The sequence below is a fragment of the Dermochelys coriacea genome, chromosome 1, assembly GCF_009764565.3.
Source record: "Dermochelys coriacea isolate rDerCor1 chromosome 1, rDerCor1.pri.v4, whole genome shotgun sequence".
In the NCBI taxonomy this organism is placed as follows: domain Eukaryota; kingdom Metazoa; phylum Chordata; order Testudines; family Dermochelyidae; genus Dermochelys; species Dermochelys coriacea.
In genome coordinates this window covers 288,191,988-288,212,381 of record NC_050068.2, presented here as the reverse complement: position 1 = coordinate 288,212,381, position 20,394 = coordinate 288,191,988, and the positions used below count along the sequence as shown (strand labels likewise).

The following is a 20,394-nucleotide window of genomic DNA, read 5'->3' as shown; positions in this document are numbered from 1 at the left end:
TCCAGGTATCGAAGTTAGGCTGACTGGTCTATATTTCCTGGGTCCTTTTCGTTCCCCTTTTTACAGATAGGTACTATGTTTGCCCTTCTGCAGTCTTCGGGGACCTCACAAATTCATAGTTTCCAAGGACAGAGGGACCATTGTGATCAACTAGTCTGATCTCCTGAATAACACAGGCCACAGAACTTCCCCAAAGTAATTCCTACAGCACATATTTTAGAAAAATATCCAATCTTGATTTTAAAACTATCGGTGATGAACCATCCCCCACAACCCTTGGCGAATTGTTCCAATGGTTAATTACTGTCACTTTTGAAACCTTATGCCTTATGTCCAGTCAGAATTTGTCTAGCTTCAACTTCCAGCTATTGGATCATTATACCTTTGTCTACTAGATTGAAGAGCCCATTACTAAATATTTGTTCCCCATATAGATACCTATAGACTATAATCAGGTTTCCCCTTAACCTTCTGTTTGTTATACTAAATAGATTGAGCTCCTTGAGTCTATCATTAGAAGGTGTGTGTTTTAATTCTTTAATCACTCTTATGGTTCTTCTCTGAACCCTTTCCAATTTATTAGCATCCTTCTTGAATTGTGGGCACCAGAACTGGACATAATATTACAGCAGCAGTCACATAATGCCAAGTATTGAGGTAAAATAACCCCCTCTACTCTTATTTGAGATTCCCGTTTATGCATTCCAGGATTGCATTAGTGATTTTTGGCCGCAGCATCACACTGCAAGCTCAAGTTCAGCTGAACCTTTTTCAGAGTCACTGCTTCCAAGAATGTAGTCCGCCATCCTGTAAGCATGGCCTACATTCTTTGTTCCTAGATGTATGCGCTTACATTTAGCCATATTAAAACGTGTATTATTTGCTTGCACTCATTTTACCAAGTGATCCGGATTGCTCTGAATCAGTGACTTGTCCTCTTCATGGTTTACCATTCCACCTATTTTTGAATAATCTCTAAACTTTATCAATGATGATTTTGTTTTCTTCCAGGTTATTTATAAAAATGTTAGATCGCATAGGGTTAAGAACTGATCCCTGTGCGACTCCACTAGAAACACTCCCACTCCATGATGATTCCCCGTTTACAATTACATTTTGAGATCTATCAGTTGGCCAGTTTTTGTGCCATGATGATTTTATATCATTCAAGTGTTTTAATCAACATTTTGTGCAATACTAAGTCAAATGCTTTACAGAGGTCTAAGTATATTATATCAAGACTGTTATCTTAATCAATCTTGTAATATTAAAAAAAATCAAGTTAGTTTGACAGGTTCTTTTTCCATAAACCCATTAATTTTGTTATCCTTCTTTAATCCTTTGGGCTGATGGTCCTTTTAATCCTCAATGCCACAGGGGTCCTCGGACCCACTTCCATCATGAGGACTGCTTGTCAGTCACATACAGTAGAATACACAGAGGGACCGGCACTTGAAGAAATAAAGGCTACCTACTTTCCATAACCGGAGTTCTTCAAGATGTGTGATCCTTATCTGTATTCCACTTCCTACTCTCCTTCCCCTCTGCTTCAGATCATAGGCTCTATTCATGGTAGAGAAGGAACTGGAGACCATTATACCTTTGCTTCAGAACACAAGGAAGGGAAGAGTACAGGCACAGACCAACAGATGCTACTAGCAAGAATTTTCTGGTCTTAAGTGCATGGAGCACATGTGTTTCCATAATGGAATATAGCTAGGGACCACACATGTCGAAGAACTCCTGTTACAGAGGGAAGGTTTCCTTTGTTTTTTGTATTATACTTCAGCCCCACCCAACTATTTTTTAAATGTAGTCTTTGTTTTTTATGTTAACTGTGTTAAAATAAACAATAAAGAACAAAGAGAAGAAAGGTATCTAATCTGGAATAGAACCAACATCTGATTTTACAACAAAGAAAGATCAAATTTCATTATTAAGGGCAAAGAATAGTATAACAAAGACAGCTGTTGTCTGGTTAAAGAGATCTGCCTGCACAGAAATGTAGTAACGGTCATTTTATTATTCATTCCCAGTTTGGGGTTTTTTGTACAGTAAGATCAAAACTAATCTCCAGAGCTATTTCCTTTCAGAAAAAGAGACAAGCAGAAGAGAAAAGGGAGTGTTGAGAGGAAAAGGAGGGCGAAGGTAAAGCCTGAGAGGGAAATAAGAGGAGAGGAGAAGAATGATAGGCCAGAGAGGAGAGGGGGAAGAGGAAGGAGATGGATTGAGGAGACAGGAGGGGTCTAAGGTCTGGGTAGTGGGTGCAAAAAAGTTTACCCAATGGGGACTTTATAACTGATTATTCCAATGCTTCTAAAAATGGGACCCGTATATTTATAAGTTGGTTGTTTCTGCTGTAAAACATGATTTGTTCCATTGCCACCAGGTTCCCCATGTGAAAACACCATTCTTCGATAGTTGGGTGCAAATAGGACTGCCACCATTGTAGAACTAGATGTTTGGCTGTGATCAAGTTCTACCCAGCCATACTGTTTCAAACGCCTTCAGTTTCCAAGATAGATTGGTTATGATGGTGTGGCCAGCCTGCAGTTACACATTGGTGGACAGAAAGAAATTGGTCCATATATTTATCTCTGTCCAGAAAAGACAGCTCGCAGGACAATCCCAAAGCATATGGTCTAAGTTTAGCACCTGCTGCATTGCAGCGCCAGCATTTGTTAAACCTGGGTATTCTGGACTTGAAAAGTCCTATATGGAATCCAGTGCATTCTCCAAAGAATTTCCTACTGGCACTATCTTAACACAGCTTGCTAGATTTGGGGTTGTATAGTAGAACAAATCTGATTCCACTGAATGTTAGTAAGGGAAACTGATCACTTATCTTCCCATTTCTTTCTAACATTGTCCCTGCTGATTGCCAATTTGCCTGATAGTTTGGAATACAGACTAGACAATGACTCAAGTAGACAGTGTAACTTTTTCAGGAAGCTCCAAAGCTAGGGATTCTGGGGCTGCAAAGGCATCTGAACCAAATTGGTGTTGCAGAGCATAAAATTATTGCCATTCCTGCTTCCTAAGACAAGGAAAGAGCATGAGGAATCATTTTCAATTATGTGATTAATGCTCAAAATGTGTATTTTTAAATTTAGTCAGACCATAGAGTGGGTCTGTACAATTTTGGAATGACCCCAAATTGAAGTCTTTGAATGTAATAAGGGTGATATTTAAACAGACACAACCAGATACCATGCCTTCCAAGATGTCAGAATGTGACAGATTTCTTCTTAGGAAAATGGTAGAAGACTGATTTTTAGAATTGATTCTAGTGGTGGTGGCGCTACAGTTCCTTCCTTCCATGTACAGCCAGGCTGGAGAGCCTGAGCATTGAAGGGCCAACCATTATGCCACTTGTCTCAAGACTGAGGATAATATAGTAAAGCTTATAGTTTGGAAGACCCAAAGCCTCCTGATTTGATAGGCAGTTGCAGTTTTTCTCAAAGGATATTCTGGGCTTGTTACCCACACCCCACAAGAAGATCTTACAAATGTTAATACTGAAAAAAGTAAACTGGCAAGGAGCTAAGCATAAATAGAAGCATTTAAAGGACATTCATGTTTAATATATTAAACTCTACCCCAAAGCAATAGAGGGAGGGCCTCCCATCTATGTAAATCCAAAGATATCGGTGCGATAAGAGGATTAACATTAATTTTGACTTATAGAATCATAGAATATCAGGGTTGGAAGGGACCCCAGAAGGTCATCTAGTCCAACCCCCTGCTCAAAGCAGGACCAAGTCCCAGTTAAATCATCCTAGCCAGGGCTTTGTCAAGCCTGACCTTAAAAACCTCTAAGGAAGGAGATTCTACCACCTCCCTAGGTAACGCATTCCAGTGTTTCACCACCCTCTTAGTGAAAAAGTTTTTCCTAATATCCAATCTAAACCTCCCCCATTGCAACTTGAGACCATTACTCCTCGTTCTGTCATCTGCTACCATTGAGAACAGTCTAGAGCCATCCTCTTTGAAACCCCCTTTCAGGTAGTTGAAAGCAGCTATCAAATCCCCCCTCATTCTTCTCTTCTGCAGACTAAACAATCCCAGCTCCCTCAGCCTCTCCTCATAAGTCATGTGCTCTAGACCCCTAATCATTTTTGTTGCCCTTCGCTGTACTCTTTCCAATTTATCCACATCCTTCTTGTAGTGTGGGGCCCAAAACTGGACACAGTACTCCAGATGAGGCCTCACCAGTGTCGAATAGAGGGGAACGATCACGTCCCTCGATCTGCTCGCTATGCCCCTACTTATACATCCCAAAATGCCATTGGCCTTCTTGGCAACAAGGGCACACTGCTGACTCATATCCAGCTTCTCGTCCACTGTCACCCCTAGGTCCTTTTCCGCAGAACTGCTGCCGAGCCATTCGGTCCCTAGTCTGTAGCGGTGCATTGGATTCTTCCATCCTAAGTGCAGGACCCTGCACTTATCCTTATTGAACCTCATTAGATTTCTTTTGGCCCAATCCTCCAATTTGTCTAGGTCCTTCTGTATCCTATCCCTCCCCTCCAGCGTATCTACCACTCCTCCCAGTTTAGTATCATCCGCAAATTTGCTGAGAGTGCAATCCACACCATCCTCCAGATCATTTATGAAGATATTGAACAAAACGGGCCCCAGGACCGACCCCTGGGGCACTCCACTTGACACCGGCTGCCAACTAGACATGGAGCCATTGATCACTACCCGTTGAGCCCGACAATCTAGCCAGCTTTCTACCCACCTTATAGTGCATTCATCCAGCCCATACTTCCTTAACTTGCTGACAAGAATGCTGTGGGAGACCGTGTCAAAAGCTTTGCTAAAGTCAAGAAACAGTACATCCACTGCTTTCCCTTCATCCACAGAACCAGTAATCTCATCATAAAAGGCGATTAGATTAGTCAGGCATGACCTTCCCTTGGTGAATCCATGCTGACTGTTCCTGATCACTTTCCTCTCCTCTAAGTGCTTCAGGATTGATTCTTTGAGGACCTGCTCCATGATTTTTCCAGGGACTGAGGTGAGGCTGACCGGCCTGTAGTTCCCAGGATCCTCCTTCTTCCCTTTTTTAAAGATGGGCACTACATTAGCCTTTTTCCAGTCATCCGGGACTTCCCCCATTCGCCACGAGTTTTCAAAGATAATGGCCAAGGGCTCTGCAATCACAGCTGCCAATTCCCTCAGCACTCTCGGATGCAATTCGTCCGGCCCCATGGACTTGTGCACGTCCAGCTTTTCTAAATAGTCCCTAACCACCTCTATCTCTACAGAGGGCTGGCCATCTCTTCCCCATTTTGTGATGCCCAGCACAGCAGTCTGGGAGCTGACCTTGTTAGTGAAAACAGAGGCAAAAAAAGCATTGAGTACATTAGCTTTTTCCACATCCTCTGTCACTAGCTTGCCTCCCTCATTCAGTAAGGGGCCCACACTTTCCTTGGCTTTCTTCTTGTTGCCAACATACCTGAAGAAACCTTTCTTGTTACTCTTGACATCTCTTGCTAGCTGCAGCTCCAGGTGCGATTTAGCCCTCCTGATATCTTTCCTACATGCCCGAGCAATATTTTTATACTCTTCCCTGGTCATATGTCCAACCTTCCACTTCTTGTAAGCTTCTTTTTTATGTTTAAGATCCGCTAAGATTTCACCATTAAGCCAAGCTGGTCGCCTGCCATATTTACTATTCTTTCGACTCATCGGGATGGTTTGTCCCTGTAACCTCAACAGGGATTCCTTGAAATACAGCCAGCTCTCCTGGACTCCCTTCCCTTTCATGTTAGTCCCCCAGGGGATCCTGGCCATCTGTTCCCTGAGGGAGTCAAAGTCTGCTTTCCTGAAGTCCAGGGTCCGTATCCTGCTGCTTACCTTTCTTCCCTGCGTCAGGATCCTGAACTCAACCAACTCATGGTCACTGCCTCCCAGATTCCCATCCACTTTTGCTTCCCCCACTAATTCTACCCGGTTTGTGAGCAGCAGGTCAAGAAAAGCGCTCCCCCTAGTTGGCTCCCCTAGCACTTGCACCAGGAAATTGTCCCCTACGCTTTCCAAAAACTTCCTGGATTGTCTATGCACTGCTGTATTGCTCTCCCAGCAGATATCAGGAAAATTAAAGTCACCCATGAGAATCAGGGCATGCGATCTAGTAGCTTCCGTGAGTTGCCGGAAGAAAGCCTCATCCACCTCATCCCCCTGGTCCGGTGGTCTATAGCAGACTCCCACCATGACATCACTCTTGTTGCACACACTTCTAAAGACTTTCTTTTATATTCCTAGAAAAGCGGACTCCCAAGCCTGTGACTGATTTCCTCCTGGTGCCAGCGAAAAGTTTTGTCTAAGAGGGTGACATTATGCACTTTCTGAGAGATGCTGACAGCCTCCAACTTGTGCCAATTAATTTTGTGCCCTGGGATTTTCACAAACAATTCAAAGGTTTTGTAATATGTTGGGGGTGGTCTGAGGGGGGTTGGTGATAAATAAAAGTATATCAGCATAGAAGCATATTTTTGTCTGTTACGACCCTATGTGTAATACCTTGGATCCCCTAGCGTGCTCTCATTTGTATTGCATGCAGCCCCAAGGCCAAATCAAATAGGAAGGAAGGCAGTGACAGCCCTGTCTGTTACTGTGGGACTAGAGACTGAAAAGAGGGGAGATGTAGTTATTGGTTGTAACCTGGTATTGGAGCACAGAAGTCTAACCTAGGAAATGAAAGAGGGACAAAGTCCATATTTTTATAGGATGAGGAAAAAATACCTCCAATTTGCTCGATTGAAGGTTTTTCCCACATACACCAACAGAATAGCCATCAGTTTTAAGGGGTTTTGATAGTAGGACAGCACATTAAGATGAGTGTTTTCTGACCCTTGTCTCTCTTGTATAAAACCCCCCTCATCCAGGTATATTATGCTCCTCATTGCTTTTTCTAATCATCCAGCTAGGCTTCTAGACCATATTTTAATATCAGTTGATTATGGATATTAGTAAATAGCTAGCATGTTCCTAGGCATCTTTGTCAGGCTTAAAACCTACCGAGATTAGGGCTTCATTCATTGAAGAGGGCAGTGTATACTCTGGCTCCCAGACTGGCCAAAGTATAATCTGTCTTTGAATTGGGCATAAAATTCAGCAGGAAAGCCTTCGAGGCCAGGGCCTTACCCAATTTCTTGTTCCATACTCTGACAAACTTATAAAGGGTAATCAAGCCAAAATTTTTGTTGTTCTGTTAGCTGAGGGGAATCACAGGTTTTTTTGGTGTATTCCTCAAGTAATTAATCATCAGGGGAGTTTTCCTTTAAATATGAGCATTGGTAGAATGTAGAGGAAAAAAAAAAGCCTCATGTTCAATGAGGTGGAGTTTCTGGAGGACTGTTAGACTTTTTTTTTTCCCCTCTGTTTGACAGGATTACAGTGACCCAAGGGCAGAGGAGCACATATGGGTTCAGGGATTCCTGGGGTTTACCAAAAAGGGATAATGAAAGGTCTCTACTGAAAGCCTGTTTCACACTGGTCATCATGATTGTGAGATGTACGTACAGAGAATAGCTGAGGGGTTATGTATCTATGCTGAAAATTATGCTCACGAGGCCTTGTAGTCAAAGGCAGGTCACCCAAAGATAGCATGCCTTGAGACATACTTCTCCAGACAGGGAGGTGGGAGACGCTTATAGCCCTGGTGGACCATTCTGTCTCTTACAACAGAAGTCTATAAGCATACTGAGTCAAGTGTTAATGAAGAACTTACCGGGACTTCAGAAGGAAATTAACAAGAGGAGTTGCACAGTGTGGGGGATGACCCTGTTTTCAGGTGAAGATTGATAGGTCTGAGTCTGGTATATCTGGGGTGCAGACAGACACCTGAGCTACCTGCAACTTGTGAAGACAAACCTGCTGCAAGCTTGATCTTATGAAAGGGGGATGGATATCAGCATTATTCTGGTACATTTAAACTGTCAAAACATTTATTGATTGTCTGGCCAACATTTTAAAAATATAGTAAACTTGATTAAAAAACCCTAGGTATTCAATTATACAATACACACTTTTGAAAATACAATTTTTAGCTCTTAAAAAACACATTTGTGCACTGAAAAGCTAGAGATAATGTCTTCAAGTTTCACCTAATTCTTCCTTGGGTTTATTTGAAAACTATACACAAAACAGTCATTAAAGCCAAGAAATGCAAAGTAGGCTTTACTGCTGCTGAAATGCTTTCAAAATCCGGATAAAGAGGTTTGGTAGGGCATGAAGCAACTCTTGCTATGGTGGAGACCTCTGAGAAAACAAAGTCATATTTCAAAGCACTGAAGCTTTCAGGACAGTTTGGTACTTGCAGTGTCTTTAGTATTGATCCAGATCCAGGTGCTGTAGCCTAAGGACAAAAACGGGAAAATGTTCTTACTAGCTTGTTTAACATGCTAGCTCTAGTCATTTTAGTTGCATAATTTACTTTACAAATCTTGTAGAGTGCTTCTTTGCATCTAATGCACAGATTAGATGTAGTGCTCCTCCTGCATAAATTAGTTAGGTAGATTGTGAAAGTAAAGATAAAGGTACAGTATAGAGTGAACATTAAATGAGAAGGGTGAGAAATATTTTATATACGTTTAAGTCTAATTGCAATAACATTGTAGATAACAGAAGAGAAAACATACTAGGATCTCTTGGCAACTTTTTCACAGAGAACAAAAGGGATTTAGTTACTTTTGCTTTAGCTCGCTTATTGGCTAATGATGAATGAACAATTGGGTGACTCAAATTATCAGAGCAAAAGAAATGAAGACTGCATTGAGTGAGCCGAAATAAGAATACTTTGTTTGATTAAGAGGCTAGGATCAAGAGTATGTGCTGGGTAGAACTCAGAATGTGTTTGTCCATATTGGATGGAAATATCCAGAGGGAATAATGACCTCTGACAGCAGTCAGGATTTCTTCTTGCTGCTTGTTGCATGTATTAACATTTAGATGGGAGTCTCCATCTTGCATAGGCCAAACAACTAAAGTCAACAATTGTCATTCACTTTGCTGGCTGTAGGTTGGAAAGTGTATTTATGTTTTTTTAAATAAGATTCTATTCTTCTGAAAAAGTGACTGTATAAAAATGGCAGCTTCTTACTCAGTCAATCCCCTCGCAAGGTGCAGTCATATCTGTTAACTTAAGTGATGTGTTTACTTTTGTAGCTCTGCAGAATCAACACAGCTAAGATTGAGTGAGCAGTGGATTTTATTTTATCTTGTAAATTAACAGAAATGTGTATTAAGTTACAATTAGTTCAATCTATGAAACTCTTTTGAAGAGCTGAATGATGCAGTCAAAGACCTAAAGTTGGCCTGCAAAACCTGTCAGTTGTGGTGATGCATTAGAAGGAAAAACCCAGCTTCACTTTGATCCCCAATATAAGTTTACAGGGCTGGTAGGTAGGAAAAAAAATCTCGTCACTTATAAACAGATATCTGATGCAAAAATCCACTGAAGCAATAAGTAAGGCTACAATTTAGTCATGGAATCTGTGACTTAAAGTGACCTCCATGACTTCAGCCTGCGATGGTTGGGAGCTGCAGGGTCCCCCGCCTCCTCCAGGGGCAGGGAGCTGCAGGGTACCCCCAGCAGCCCCCAGTCATCACAGGTGGCGGGGGAACCCCCACAGCTTGTGGCTGCCACTGCTGGGGGTATCTCGCAGTCCCGGCAAATATGGCTCTGCATACACAATGAGCTGCCATATTTTTATATAGTCACTTTTCAGAGCAGCACTATGCCTCAACTGGAAACATTCGAAATAGGGAGGCTTGACTGCATTTTTTTTTATATTTTGATATTTTCGATGGATACTATTGATGTTTGTTTTTAAGCATTTTTTTAGATTTTTCAAATTGTCAACATGTCAAAACATAGAAAGTAAATATCCTTAAAACAAGCTCTAATAATTTCTTAAGCAAAATTTTTCTTTACCTCTAAATATTGATTATCATGAATGGAAATAGTTTTGATTGGGGTTGTATGTGTATGATGAAAACAACATTTATGGACACTTATCCAATAAAAATCTAATCCTGCTCACCCTAAAAATATGCAACTACTATTTAAAAGGCCTCTGAATGAACGAGATTTTGTTCTGTCATGCCAGTCCTTGCCATTCCCCCTCCCCTTGTACTGTGTCCACATGAGGCCTTTTGTACTTCTCATCTGCTCACTTTTCAATAAGTAATGGATATTGCTAAATGCTAAACAGATGAATATCGATTGATGATGTTACCAAGAGGTGAATGGCTGTTCTCAGCAGTTAGGGGAACCCCCTGCCCTGTGTAGACACTGTACATTTATTTTATTAAAACAAAAATTCAAACCCCAACATCTTAATTTTATAGGCTTCTGTCTCTGGCAATTTCAAGAACTCTCTGAACACAATTTAGAAATTAAGGGTTAACGGAATAGTCATCTTACATTAAGCACATAGCTTCCAGGCAGGAGGAGAAGGTAATATTCTCCATGTTGATTGGTTCTATAGGGACAGATATGTTCCCTTCCTTTGGCTTCCACTATTACATCTGGTATAGGCTGTCCATGCCTGTCAAGAACTTGACCTTTGATACCTATAAGGCAGGGAGAGAGTATGTAAATGTGACTTGGTTTCATTTTCTGGTCTGGAAAAGCCAGTTTTTTCATCATGCATTGCAGCATATGCTTGTTTCATTCATTTCCTCCCCAAACTAGACAATAGAGCCAGTCTCCTACATATTGCTAAGGAAAATAAGTAGCAGCAGCACAAAATTCTTAGTTCTTAATCATTTACCTTCCCATCAAGTTAAAATGCAGCTGTGTCGGCTTTTCCATCTCATTCTCTAAAGGTACAATTTCGTAGTTTACATTGATGTTGCTGAACGTGTTCTCTACAAAAGAACTTACTTAAATCTCTTATGCTGTTGAATTTATTTACCTAGCTTAAAACAAAAACTCATTTATCCTGTTGGTGTGGTCAAACATTGCTTCTTGACTAGTGTTTCAAAAAGGCAGAGTAGTTGTATATTTACTTATATTTTAGTCTTCCCAAATCTTCTAACACACCAGATTTCCAAGAATGAGCAGTTTTGTTAACTGACTTGTCTGCAACAGCTATTTGAGACAATATTGATGAAGTGTTTTAGTTCAGTTTCTGCTATTTTATTCAGAATATTTAATTAAATGTATAATTTTGGCTCAGTAGCAACCTTGCGGCTGTGTAAAGGTTGTGGGTTCAGATCCACTTACCCCGGCCCATATTATTGTTGCTTTGTTTTTGTTTTTTTTTTTACTTGTTCGATGAAACCCACAGGTTGATAAACCTTACTCTAATGTTTAAACAGTGCTGTATTAAATCCAGATTTCATTGTATATGTGTGTCCTCCAAAAGAATATCTATCTGTTAAAATTAATAAGTAAAGTCTAGCCTATCAACCACATTTGAATAATCAAGGATCATGGGCAAAAGGCTAATGTGTATCTCTTGCTCCAAATTACTGCAACAATAAATAACCCTACCACCACCTGTTATAGGCCTGGTCTACACTACGAATTTATGTTGGAGTTAGCAGCATTAAATAGGATTAACCCTGCATCCTTCCACACAACGAAGCCATTTTTTTCCAACATTAAGGGGTCTTAAAACTGATTTCTGTACTCTTGCTTCCCAGGCAAAAGATGTCACCTGGTCGCACCCCGCTCCTGGGTCTCAGGTTACATATATGCAGACAGCTGGGCAGCCTCACCTGCCCCAAGGGCCTCAGCAAAAATCACACCCCCAATTCCCACCACCGAAATATTGGTACAGTACACAGGGAAACGGAGGTACCCACAGTATTAGTATAGGACAGTAAGACTCGCATGCAACATAAGATGAATAAAACCCCACTTTGTCACATCTTGTAACCCTGTTATCCTCTCTGTGCTTTGTTTAAATATCTTTCCAGGTATGAAAATTAGGCAGACTGGCCAATAATTTCCCAGGTCCTCATTGTTGCCCTTTTTAAAGATAGGTACTACATTTAGTCTCCCTTCTCCAGTCCTCCAGGAGTTCTTAATGATAATTGCTAATGGTCTGAGTTTGCTTCAGCTCGTTCCTTAATTACCCTAGGATGAATTTCATCTGGTTCTGCCAATTTGAATACATCTAATTTATCTAAATATTTTTTAACCTGTTTCCCTATTTTGGCTTGTTTCCTTCTCCCCCACCAATGTTGTTGTTAATAATTGTGTTCAATATCTGGTCACCATTAATCTTTCTAGTGAAGACTGAATGAAATGTAATAGTCATTAAAGACTTCTTGATGTCATCCGTTATTAGCAGTCCTTCCTCACTAAGTAGAGGAGCTACACTTTCCTTTGTCTTTCTCTTTCTCCTACTGTATTTAAAGAACCTCTTCTTATTGCCTTTTATGTCGCTTGCTAAGTGTAATTTGTTTTGGGCCATAGCCTTTCTGATTTTTCTCCCTATATACCTATGCTATTCTTTTGTACTCCCCTTTAGCAATTTGTCCATGTCTCCACTTTTGCAAGATTCCTTTTTGATTTTCAGGTCATTAAAGAGCTTCTGATGAATCCATATTGGCCTCTTACTATTCTTATCTGTCCTTCACATAGGGATAGTTTGCAGTGGGGAATTTAATATTGTGTTCTTAGGAAACTGCCAGCTGTCCTGAACTCCCCTTTATCCCTTAGATTTTCTTCCTATGGGACTTTACCTACCAGTTTTTGAAGTCCGCTTTTTTTGAAGTCCATTCTCCTTATTCTGCTGCTCTCACTCCTTCCTTTCCTTAGAATTGTGAAATCGGTCATGTCATGATCACTTTCACCCAAAGGGCGTTCCCTCTTCAGATTTACAACCAATTCTTCCCTGTTGGTCAGTCTAAAATGGCTATCCCCCAGTTACTTCCTCCACTTTCTGAAACAAAAAATTGTCCCCAATACATTCCAAGAACTTATTGGAAACTTTGTGTTTTGCTGTATTAATTTTCCAATAGATATCTGGGAAGTTAGTCTCCCATTACTACCCATCTTGTGTTTGGGGTATTTCTGTTTGCTCTAGAAATACCTCCTCCACTTCTTCCTGATTTGGTGCTCTAGAGTTGACCCCTACCATGATATCATGCCCATTTTTCCCCTTTTTTCTTTACCCAAAGACTTTCAACTGATCTGACTCTTACCTCCTTCTGGTCCCCAGAACAGTTATACCCATTCAAATTATGTATGTAGAGTCCCATTTCAGACAGAGGTGCAGTATAAAGTAGGGCCATCCAAACTTTTACTCAGCTGAGGGACCACAATAAGAATGGCTGCAGCTTTCAGTTAGGCAAATTTCAGGCCCTTTCATCTTTAATATGAGAAGCATGGCCAGTGGATAGAACATAAGAATGACCATACTGGGTCAGACCAAAGGTTCATCTAGCCCAGTATCCTGTCTTCTGACAGGGGCCAATGCCAGGTGCCCCAGAGGGAATGAACAGAACAGGTAATCATCAAGTGATCCATTCCGGTGCTCATTCCCAGCTTCTGGCAAACAGAGGCTAGGGATACCATCCTGAATAATAGCCATTGATGGACTTATCCTCCATGAATTTAACTACTGGTAGTTCTTTTTTTGAACCTTGTTATAGTCTGGTATCCTCTGGCAAAGAGTTCCACAGGTTAACGGTGCAGTGTGTAAAGAAATACTTCCTTTTGTTTGTTTTAAACCTGCTGTCTATTAATTTCATTTGGTGCCTCCTAGTTCTTGTGTTATGAGAAGGAGTAAATACACTTCCTTATTTACTTTCTCCACATCAGTCATGATTTTATAGACCTCTATCATATTCCCCCTTAGTCGTCTCTTTTCCAAGCTGAAAAGTCCCAGTCCGATTAATCTCTCCTCATATGGAAGCCGTTCCATATCCCTAATCATTTTGGTGGCCCTTTCCTGAACCTTTTCCAGTTCCAATTGATACCTGTCAAGTCCTGGCCTGCAATTCTTTATTAGCAGCTAAAGGCACATCTACACAGAGGTTTTTTTGGAATGTTTTTGTATATAATCTTTGGCAGAATAACAAATCCAAAATAAGGACCTATCCTGAGACTGCTAATTGCTGCAAGCTATTCTTGCATTTGAAATATTAGTACACTGTAGACCCCTGTGGGCTTCCCCTCATGTTCCACTGATAAATTATGTAAGGGAAGAAAACCCATTTTGGCCATCTATCACACTGCTTATGTTTTTCCTTGAAAGCAAAATATCTGTAGGCATCTAACTTTTTTTTTTTTTAACTAAACTATTGGAAAGAGAAGATTACTTAGGCCTGTATTTCTCAACCTTTTTGATACTAGGGAGCAACTTGCTACCTTCCTAAACTTTATTAGGATGATATCAGGGACCAATGCCGGTCAACAGAATGACTTAGACTATGTCTATATTACGAGCTGGGGAGTGATTCCCAGTGGGCCTGTGTACACATACTCATGCTAACTTTCATCAATGTAGGTGTACATGAGCAGGGAATTGCACTCCTAGCTCAGTCTTAGACTGCAAGTTCTTTGGGGGCAGGAACAGGGTTTTGTGTTTATACAATGCCTAGCACGATATGGTCTTGGTCTATGACTGGGGCTTTAAGGATCTATGACACGTTTAAAGAGCAAGGTGTATTTCTGCCTGTGAATCCTGACAATTCCCGGCCCTCAGGTTTTTTTATAACAAATTTTACAAACACACTAATTCTATAGTATGCTATAAAATACATAAGTATGCTAACTAGAAATGTGTACCTACATTTTCCTTCCAGGATATGGAATCAAGGCCCATATGAGCAGGCCCCTATTCAAGCACTGTATGCCCATAAGACCTATAGGGGCATTAATACTCATATGAAAGCTGTTGCACAGGGAAATGTGGAAATGTCTCTTGTTAATGGGAGTGCACTGTGGGTTGGTCTCTGTTAAATCACTGCTCACATACATTTAAAAGTTGCTGCCCTCTAGCACTGCCAGCCTTTGCCCACATGGGGGCAGGGTTGCTACACTTCACTTAAAAAAAAATCTAATTTCATCTCCCCATGCTGGTTTTCTCTGAAGTGAAACCCTACAACTGTCTTTAATTAGTGAACATCCCAATACAAACTACCATCTCTAATCCCACACAGCCCACTCTAAATTGCTCAGGATCCCCTCACCCTTTGAAGTGAGGGCATCACTTTTAGGTGCACCACACTGTGCAGAAAACTCATTCTAAACCACAGTTTGTAGGCTTAGAAAAAAGTGTAAGAGGGTAAGTTCTGTGACTTCTGTCCCATTCCTGGCTGAGGGAGGAGCTGGGAGGGTTCCCTTGTGGTGACATGAGGCAGTACTCCTTGAGTGACAAAGACTTCAGCTCAGTCCTTGCTAGGCAAGCAGGGCAAAATGTCCTCTCTCTCCTCCTTCATACTAGGGAGCATATGAGGAGCATAGGTGGACAGTTTCCTCAAGTGCTAATATCGTAAGACTGAAGTCTGTTGCAATGCTGTCAAATCTTGCAATACTTGATGTCTGTCTTAGAGACGCAGCTTCCAAATTCATGTTTTGTTTTAAAATGAAAAGTAAGATTGCAGCCCACATGGTTATGAAGAAAAGCTTTAAACCGTGACCTCAGTACATCCTAATTGCTTAGAAACCAGATGGCAAATAAAGAGAACCCAAATTATTATTTTTTAAACCTTATTGTGTCTAAGCTAATATCCTGGGATTTGGGGGGGGGGGCTGGAGATGGGGCATGACTAATGAAAAAGGATAAGACTATGTTATGTTATGGAGGTCACAGAAGTCATGGATTCCATGACTTTTTCAGAGATCTCTGACATTTTCCGCTTCAGCCGTGGGGTGTGCAGCCGAAGCTGTCAGCCACTGGGGACCCAGAGCCTTGAGCTAGCTTGGCCAGTGCGGGGGACCCAGAGCTCCCCAGCCTCTGTGAGTGGCAGGGAAACCAAAGCTGCCATGGTGGCAGTGGCTGCTAAACCCCTTTTCCCCTCACAGCAGGGCTTGGGCTTCATCATCCCCCATCAGCCTCTCCCCTGCCAATTATTTTTAGTTAAACTCACAGACTGGTCATGGGCTTCTATGAATTTTTGTTTATTACTTGTGACCTGTCTGCAGCTTTTACCAAAAACAAACCTTACTAATGGGTTTTGAACACCTGAGGCTGGCAATACCAGTTGCCAGCTGCTTCCAACTGGCTCCTAGCTCTGACACCTCAGTAAAGCCACAGAGGAGTGGGAGAAGGGATTTTGGGGGGGGGGGGTGGAGATGGGGCATGACTAATGAAAAAGGATAAGAGTGGGAGAAGCCTTTAATTTCCTAAGTAGTTAAGCCATGCTCCTTCACTTGTGTGTTCTCCCCTGCACCTAACTACTATAGATTTTAATCTCCTGTGCCCAATATTGGCTGTATGCCCCTCTCCCCCTCAGCACGTGTCTGTAGCAGAGCTGGACCCTCTCTAGATTTTTAGATCCCAGCATCTTTCTAACTCCTTTTCCCTCCTGAACCCATAGGATGGAGGCAGAGGCTGGAATATTTGTCAGACTCCTCACACAACCCTGTACTGAACCCTGCTCCTTGGTGTCCACTTCCCAAAGACTGGTTCGACACAAGTCTCTATTTTGGATGACTTCAGTTCTGTAGCCTCTCTGCATAAAAAGGCACCAGAGAGGCCAATGGGAAGATCTGTGCAGAGAACAGCTGCAAAAATGGGCCCTTTGTGTGAGGTTTTAATCAATACTTTGAAACCTGGACGGCTGTCAGGAATAAGGAAGGCATATGAATTCTGCTCTTAATAGTTTCTGGATCCTAAATGAAGCAAACCCACAAAAAGTAAGCCCCACCCTTTCCCCATTTGACACAAATGATACATTTTGTCAGTCTTCATTTAAAAAAGCTTTTTCATAAATGTCTCTTAGAATGGCTTTGTCTTTCCACAGCTTTCTATTTTAATCAGTGCTGGTCGCTGCTCACTGCCCCAATAGGTGTGAAAGCTGGACGTATGGGCTCTGACGGGTATGTGTCACTACTCTGGCTGTATCTATCCAATTTGAATAAAGCTAGATACAGTAAAAGCTTTGTTGTCCGACATGTTGGGGGAATACAGGGTGCTGGTTAAGTCAAAAATTCCAGTTAACTGAGTTATACTTACCAATGGAGGGAGGGAGTTTGAGTGTGGGAGGGGGCTTGGGGCAGGAGGTTGGGGTATGGGAGGGGCTTCAGGGTGCCAGATCCTGGCAGTGCTCATCTCGGGCAGCTCCTCGCAAGTGGTTTCATGTCCCTGCTGCTCCTAGGGGGAGGCACGACCAGGCGGTTCTGCGTGCTGCCTCCACCTGCAGGTGTCGCCTCTGCAGCTCCCATTGGCCATGGTTCCCAGCTAATGGGAGCTGCGAAGTCAGTGCTCGGGGTGAGGCGGGAGTAGTGCACAGAGGCCCCATGTCCCTGCTGCTCCTAGGCGGAGGAATGGCCATGGGGCCTCTGTGCACTACTCCCGCCTCACCCCGAGCACTGACTTCGCAGCTCCCATTAGCTGGGAACCATGGCCAATGGGAGCTGCAGAGACGACACCTGCAGGTGGAGGCAGCACGCAGAACCGCCTGGTCGTGCCTCCCCCTAGGAGCAGCAGGGACATGTCCCCACTTTCGGGGAGCCATGCGGAGCCAGGTAGGGAGCCTGGCAACCCTTCTGAAGATTTAAACTTGGAGATATCAGAAATGCCAGTTTCTAGAGCTTTCCGGTTGGTAAAGTACCAGATAACATAGCTTTTACTGTAAATGGATATGTTCATATACACTTAGTTTGGAGATTTCCTCTCTTTTCTCAAACCCCAATCTCAGGTTAAATGGGGTTTACCTACATAGTTCAGTTTATAAAAAAAAAAAAGTCTGCATTTTTCTTCAGAACAGTCTATGCACAAATGCATTCACAATGCTAATATTCCAGATGTCTCAGTCACTTCGGGGCAGCATTCTCTGTCTCACTATCCTCCCTTAGCCACCATGATGCTCACTATATTGATTCTAAAATGAGGAGGCGCACACAGCTCTCTGCTACATCGGTCTCTGAATTCAACAAGAATCAAGAAAAACCAGATTTCATACTGAAAGGCAAAGTCCCTTATAGAAGTAGTTCTCTTGGTTCTAGAGCCTGTTGCTGGAGAGCCCGTTACATGGCCGTGTTGTTACGGGAGCTTCCCTACAAGCTGTATTGGAAGTTGAGCAGATGAAATTCAAAATACAAAAGTCTACCCACCGAGATGAACTTGTTTAATGTATTCAATCAAAGCAGCTTTGTTGTCATTCCAGAAGGCCTGAAGTTGACTTGCTGGTGGATATTTACAGCATGACAACTCCAATGTAATTTCAAAACATTGTCCCCAGATGTAGTTGTAATCCTGCATCCCACCTAAAAAAAGAAAAAAATTCTTTGATTATTACAGTGAGAGCCACTGAGTAAGAGCTAAAAATGGACTAGGAGCCTTGCAACTTTTCCTAAACTCTAGCCTTCTTGAAGCATTTCCTTAGATAATGATGCAAGAGCAATTCAATTAGATAAATCATCACAAATTGGGAAGTGCAATTGTTTTTTTAATCCCACGGTCAGTTAGATTTATGATCCACTGTGGAAAACCTGCTTAATTACTTTAAAAAAAACAACCACCCCAAAGTGCGGTGGAATTACTAGAATGAGGCTACAATAATGGTTGAGAAAGGGGACCCTTTGATTCAAAACCTCTCCAAGTACTGGTATCTATAAGGGGGACAAAAAATTACACTTTGGCACTAAATTTGTCATGCTCAGTTGTGCCTCAAAATCCTTTTAGTCATTTGAATTATGAATGTGGGGAAAATGTTTTTTGTTTTTTTTACAATAAAAAAATTGTTTGGGTGTGGGGTTCTTTTTGGCACGCTGAGGACCAAAGTGAATTGATTCAAACAGAGAGGATAAGCTATCTCTTACACATTTATCTAAGCAATTATTTAGCTTAAAATACAGTTATTCAGCATTTTAGTTTTTACACATTTTATTATGTTAGAAAATGGCAAATTATATTTATTTACTAGATTTTTTTATTTTTGTGTGTCAAATTATTTGGATGGAAATTGGAATTAAATTAGAAATTCAATAAAACAGCATTTAAAGGTTTTTATTAGTTAAATAAAACTTACTTTAAATGTGCTGGACACAAAAGGAGAAAAGTGTATTTTTGTCAAAGCATGTTCTGCATTTAAAACTGATTTATTAAACAAAGGAAGTATTATCCGCAGTTAGTGAATTGAACTGATAGTTTCTAGTCACTATGTCCTTCAAGATTTTAGAACTAGTAAATCTCACTCTTACACTGAATTTTTATTCATAGATTGGAAGAGGAAAACAAGCTTCCATGTTTTTTCAACTCCTAATTGGTTTCTTAACTTTGAATTAAACTATCTAATGAACTGAACTACATGAATGAAATGAAGAAAATATTCTCTACAACTTCAGAAGAGGTTACTGCTGTCAAAATCTGGGCTAGCACTACAACAATCCCTGGTTCCAGAGGCTAAGCCAATGACTTCCACCAGTTCAGTGGTTTGACTTTCTTTAAAACTTTGCAGCAAACATGTACTCTTTGAATATATTTTTTTATTTAAATGCTTTAAATAGGTTATGGTAAATTTGACTAAACATAGGTTGTCATAATTTCAAATTTAATTTTATGTATTTATTTTTTAAAATAAGAGGTATTTAAATAAAATTCAATTATATATATTTAATATGATTTTTATCCACCCTGCTGTAGTACTTTGGTTTTAAAAACATGGATTTGGCATTTGCAGTATGGAGAACTCTGTAGGAATGTAGGCTTTGCCAAGCTTAGGAGAAGACCGGTTGAGTAGTTGAAAATAGTTTACTAAACATGTGTAGTGTCACTTTTCATAGTGATTATAGTACATAGAATGTGGTTATTCAGGTGTGTATATCTGGTTATTTACACATGGATATAAATAGGGGTGTATTTGTTTCAGTGATTAGACATGAAGATAGATGTTACGTGAAACTGATTCTCTCCTTTTTAAACAAAAAGGAGAGAGATTTTTTGATCTCAGCTGCACAGATAACTCTATTGATAACTGGTTTCAGAGTAGCAGCTGTGTTAGTCTGTATTCGCAAAAAGAAAAGGAGTACTCATGGCACCTTAGAGACTAACAAATTTATTAGAGCATAAGCTTTTGTGAGCTACAGCTCACTTCATCGGATGCATTTGATGCATCTGTAGCTCACGAAAGCTTATGCTCTAATAAATTTGTTAGTCTCTAAGGTGCCACAAGTACTCCTTTTCTTTTTACTGTAAGGAGAGTGATCACTTAAGATAAGCCATCACCAGCAGCAGGGGGGGAAAGGAGGAAAAC

The 20,394-nt window shown here is 41.1% G+C and overlaps 1 protein-coding gene and 1 long non-coding RNA gene across 6 annotated transcripts in view; one reads left to right on the top strand and one right to left on the bottom strand.

The window, feature by feature from the left end:
* The first annotated feature begins 1,028 nt into the window (after positions 1–1,028).
* LOC122456047 lies at positions 1,029–20,125 on the top strand. 4 transcript variants are annotated; one of them, XR_006274669.1, is made up of 6 exons: positions 1,029–2,640; positions 3,224–3,225; positions 6,274–6,429; positions 7,401–7,525; positions 16,516–16,834; positions 19,362–20,125. It is a non-coding gene; the product is annotated as an uncharacterized LOC122456047 (long non-coding RNA). The 4 variants fall into 4 exon arrangements; XR_006274668.1 differs by lacking the exon at positions 19,362–20,125 and having other exon boundaries at positions 16,516–17,160; XR_006274670.1 differs by lacking the exons at positions 16,516–16,834; positions 19,362–20,125 and adding an exon at positions 15,782–15,801 and having other exon boundaries at positions 7,401–9,494.
* The window catches only part of CPM (carboxypeptidase M), a 54,611-nt gene continuing 42,153 nt past the window's right edge, over positions 7,937–20,394 (bottom strand). For both annotated transcript variants that reach the window (XM_038378918.2, XM_038379002.1), the window contains exons 7-9: positions 18,254–18,406; positions 10,439–10,587; positions 7,937–8,368 (exon numbers count right to left, since the gene is read on the bottom strand). In XM_038378918.2, coding sequence (XP_038234846.1) covers positions 8,135–8,368; positions 10,439–10,587; positions 18,254–18,406 — 536 coding nt within the window. In that variant the 3' untranslated portion in view covers positions 7,937–8,134. The remainder of the gene's footprint in view (positions 8,369–10,438; positions 10,588–18,253; positions 18,407–20,394) is intronic.